At 39.5% G+C, this 4,996-nt stretch overlaps 1 protein-coding gene across 1 annotated transcript in view; it reads left to right on the top strand.

Moving 5' to 3' along the window:
- Positions 1-4,665, top strand: part of SPIC (Spi-C transcription factor) — a gene marked incomplete at both ends in the record, with an annotated part of 49,440 nt that extends 44,775 nt beyond the window's left edge. Inside the window, one exon of the mRNA XM_081058916.1 lies at positions 4,478-4,665. Within this exon, the coding sequence (XP_080915042.1) occupies positions 4,478-4,665 (188 nt within the window). The remainder of the gene's footprint in view (positions 1-4,477) is intronic.
- Between the last annotated feature and the right edge of the window lie 331 nt (positions 4,666-4,996).

The raw sequence follows: 4,996 nt of genomic DNA, 5'->3' as shown, positions 1-4,996 counted from the left end.
GAAAAAAAAAAGATTTTTTGATAAACTAGGAAATAATAAATGCAGAGAGAAACTAGGAATTAGGCAATCTGGCTTGAAAGCTATGGTTTATTCTCCATGTTCCATGAGGAGCTCTGGGAAGAAATTTGTTTCTTCCTGCTTGACAGGTTCATGCATGTGCCATCTGGATTACCATGAAGCAGGAGAGCTTAGCTTCCTAGACTACGTGGGCCATTCTCATCCAGGCCCACAGCTCCCTGGCGCCTGCCCTATCCAGTTTTTAGCATTCCTATTCTCCTTTGTTCCACTGCCCTCCTGGTGCCCTTCCTTCCCCAGGGACTCTTAAGAAAGAACATGTGTGGGATATAAACAAAAAGCAACAGGAACAAGCAAAACAAATTCACAGATACAGAAAACAGAATGGTGGTTACAGAGGGGAATGGGGAGAGGACAAAAAGGGTAAATGGGGTCAAATATGTGGTAACAGAAGGAAAATAGGCTTCAGGAGGTGAGCACACAATTGAGGATACAGATGAATTATGATGTACACCTGAAATTTACAGAATGTTATTAATCAATGTTATCCCAATAAATTGAATAAAAATTTTTTAAAACATGGCAGACCCAGAGTGACTAAATGGAGGCAAACTCAATATTGGCCATCTCCACAGGTAGTCTGGGTTTCTGTTATGGAATGAACATTTTCCCCACAAAATTCAGATGTTGAAATTTATCCCTATTGTGATTGTATTTGAAGGTGGGAGTCTTTGGGAGGTGATTGGGTCATGAGGGTGGGTCCCTCATGAATGGGATTAATGTCCTTATAAAAAAAGGGAGACCCCACCATGTGAAGATAGAAGATCTTCCCCTTACACCATGTGAAGATAGAAGATGGCCATCTATGAACCAGGAAGTGGGCCCTCATCAGACACTGTTCTGACACTTGATCATGGACTTCCCAGCCTCCTGAACTGTAATAAATAAATTTCTATTTATAAGCCACCCAGTTTATGGTATCCTGTTACAGCAACCCGAACAGACTAAGACGATTTAAATTAGTGCTAAGATCAAAGTAGGATTCAGCAATTACACTTACTCTCCCCCCCAAAAAAATATGTTTTTATAAAACATTAATAAAGAACATAAATTTTACCAAAGATTGCAAAGAAGAAATGGTGAAGAGGGTTTACAACAAATCATTCAGCCAATGGTTTAATAAAATTGCATCAGCATTCTCTCCCCACAGTCCCTCATATCCCCAATGCTAGCTTGAGGGATTCATCTTGCCAGTTTTCCCAAAAGCCCCCAGTCAGTTCCAACCCTCTTTCTTACTGTTACACAGGGTTTGCTTCCTCTGGGGCAGAAACCTGGGCTCTGCCTTTAACCCAAAATGCACATACCACAGCCTGTTTTCACAAACAGGTCTTTCCTTATAAAGGAATACCATCTGTTCCAAGACTGAAACCCTCTCCATATATTATGAGAAATGATGCCCTATTTCAAACAGGGTGTTCCTCCTTGCCACTACCTAAGGACAGGAAGAGAAATTTCTTAGTCCCTCTTTCCCTGGTTAGGGTATCCCATCTTCCATCTTGTCACTTTCATCTTGCTGAGTGGCTCAGTCACACCCTTCTCCAGTGAGTGGGAGTTCTGAGAAGCAGCTTCCATCCAATTACAATGCATCTCATTGGCAGCTTCTCATTATTCAGTCTCTTGGCCCAGGTATTAAGCATTAAATCTTTCTTTCCAGGTACTTGCTGTCAGCACACCCTTTAAATCATAGGATCCTCCTCTGCACTGTGGGCTGGAACTTGTGGTCTTTCTGGTTGATTTATCCAATTTTCTCCCTTCAGTTCTTCCTATTCATAAGACATAAGTAAGTGCTGAAAATGTTTTCCTTTTCTTCATCCCATATGTTCTATATAAGAGATAGTTTATGGGGCAGCCCTACTCAAAGGTATCTCCTTTACTAAAATGGGGAAAAAACACACCCCAAATGCATGATATGGATGGCAGCATTAATTATAATCCATTAACTGAAAAATAGCTAAAATAATTTTCTTCCTCCCCTCTTCTGTTCCCTCTTTCTACTACCCTGTGCCAGGTAGGATACATTATGCTCTGGGTATCTAGTGCTAAGTGAAACAGACATGATTCCTTCTGTCATAACACTTCAATTCTATCAATATCTCATCATAGATTTAGAAATTCTACCAACATTTAACCAAACTCTACTTAATAGCTCACTGATAAGCCATTCCTTGATTAGGTACACATACGAGTATATAATAAAATATGTAAAGTGCATGAGGGTAGCAGCATTAATTATATCTAACCTAACTGTGCAGATTGATGTGTACACCCTTAGGACCATCATCCAGATTAAGATACAGAACCCTTTCAGCACCCTGTAAGTTTCTCTCATTCTTCCCAATCTGTCCACCTTCCTGAACATCATATAAATGGAATCACACAGGATGTGCTCTTTTTCATCTTTTGCATTTATAATAAATATATTTATGAAGTTAGTCAATGTTGCTGGATATACTAAGAGTTTATTTTTTTCATTCCTTCTCAGGTGCTGATTTTTAAAGGACAGTGACAATTATTTCACAGCCCTGGAATCTCTCCTTTAATCGTCAGATGTAAATATATAATGGACCCTGCATATTCCCATGCTCACATGGAGAAAACATTAGTAAAGAACTTTACTCAAACATCATCAAAACCTGTTCCCCAAAGAGCTGGAATGACTTGTACATTCATATAACCTTATATTTAGATACGTCGGTTCACCTATTTTTCTCTAACTCATATAATCTGGGTGGAATTTGATTTTGTTTTGATGGTGTGAATTCCGATAATAAAGGTATTAATGTAAAATAGGTTTAAAGCAATTTACTCCTTTTTTATAGATTGGTGAAACTTAATGAAAACATTTTTAACAACTAAAATGAACCATATTTCGTCAAGTTTCCTGCCCCCATCTCAGAGGTGAGGATACCCTTTGTTTACCTTTGCGATATGGTGAAAAATTACTTTGAATCTGATAGATGTCTGCTTCTGCAATTTAGGCCTGGATAGATTTTTGAAGGCAGTGGGTATATATTAGAAAAGAAACTGTGTACTTTGTCAGGCAAGAAGAATGAGGCATCCCATGAATGTGTGAAATAGACACCTCAAGAATTGTCTGTTGGGAGCAGCCCCAATTACCCAGGCCATGAACTAGTTTAATAAAGAGCTGAAAGTGGAAAAAGAATCTAGAGCATCTAGGTTTTTTCAGCAGTGGGCCATATGATCAGAAATCCATATATGAAAGGTATACGAATGTTTGAATGGTGATCTGCTTAGTCAGAGAAGTAGATGTGGCTTAAATATGAGATATCTGAAAATTGTGTAAGAACAACGCTTTACACAACGTTTGGATCTGCCATTGGAGGTATCTTTATTCTCTACAACTGTAAAAGCTAATGAAGTTTCCCTTTGATAAATAAACCCATGCAGGATTTGTAGTGATAGATAAATCAACCAAAGCCCATTGAGTTCTTAAGTGAAAAAAAGCTGAATTCCCAATGATAAACATTTTGTGATATAGGTGAACAAATGAAATTTTACATAACAAGCACATTTTACATAAGCAATTAAATGATAGCAACTCATGTGATGAAAGATCACATTTACAAGTTTTAGAGTCAGACTGGTATCTCTTGAACACTTTGTTTCTTCTTATTAACTCTTAGTAAAAGCAGTGAGATCAGCTGGGATGCTATGGGCTTCCATTCACAAAAAACCTGACTCTGGTTTAAATGATAAGAAAATTTACTATCTCACAAATCAAGAAGTCCAAAGAAAGAGTGAACTACAACCATGATATATATTGTTCTGGCTTCATTTTCTAGTGGCTCTTTTATTTCTCTTTCTTGCCATTGGTCTTATCCTCAGGCGTACTGGGAGTAATGTGACTGCTACAGTTAGGTTACACCCTGACACAGCAATGTACAGTGACAGAAATGGCCATTTTTTCCCCAGTGTTCTCCTTGGTAGTCATGCGAAAACTTCCCAGAGATCCCAGAACATTTCTCCTCAGGGATTATTAACTAGAGCTTGGTCCCCTCCTCAGCCCTAAAGCAATCACTGGCAAGGGGGAAGGGACAGCTATGACTGGCTCAGAACAAGTAGAATTTACTCCTGGAGGAGAGAAAAAGTCATGATCCCTTGAATCACAGGAAAGAGGGATGAAAACCTGAATAAAACTGGTGTTTGCCCTGGAAGGAGAGAGAGTAATAGACGTTTAGTAGGAAACCAAAAGGTTTGCTACAGCCCACCCCTTTGACTGCCTGATACACATAACTGTCTGCTTACACTTACCAAGTGTTTATGCCTTTATTGAAATTATTCACATACTCCTTACGTGAAGGTAGCCCTAAGTCTCATCAAATTACTACATCTAGGATGGCTGGGTAATGTAGTTTTTTAAATCTGTTCTATTATTATTTAGATACAGTAAAGCCAGGAGATGACTGCCATCAAAGAGATAATTTATTTCACTCACAGTTCCAAGGAAGAGAGTACATCATGCCAAGGGGACCACATGGGGAAGGAACTAGGGTCAGTCATAAGGCAGATGAGAAGACAGACCTGTGGGAAAGAGTCTTGATTGTGGTTTCTGCAAGCAGAGATGGGTGAGGCAACTGAGCAGTCCTAGGATTGGCTAGTTTGACTAATTTCGGTACTTGAGGGCAAAGGGGCTTTCCCTGGTTGTCAGGTACCTGGCCCTAAGGTTCTTAGGATGGGTATATAGTAGCCTGGGAGTATGAGAACCCTATAAGAGATAGGGGGTAGACTCTGGATTGGTTTGTTTATATTTAAAAAGCATACCCCCTGAAGGAAGACTCCTACTGGAGGAAGGCAATTGGCTGAGGCAAGGTGACTTGGGCATATTATTAGGTTGTCCAGTAACAGGTGTGTCTGGCATACGCACGCAGGGCAGATGTTAATGTACCAAGTTTATAGAAGC

The sequence above is a fragment of the Rhinolophus hipposideros genome (genome assembly GCF_964194185.1).
Source record: "Rhinolophus hipposideros genome assembly, chromosome: 9".
In the NCBI taxonomy this organism is placed as follows: domain Eukaryota; kingdom Metazoa; phylum Chordata; class Mammalia; order Chiroptera; family Rhinolophidae; genus Rhinolophus; species Rhinolophus hipposideros.
This window is presented reverse-complemented; position numbering and strand designations above follow the sequence as displayed.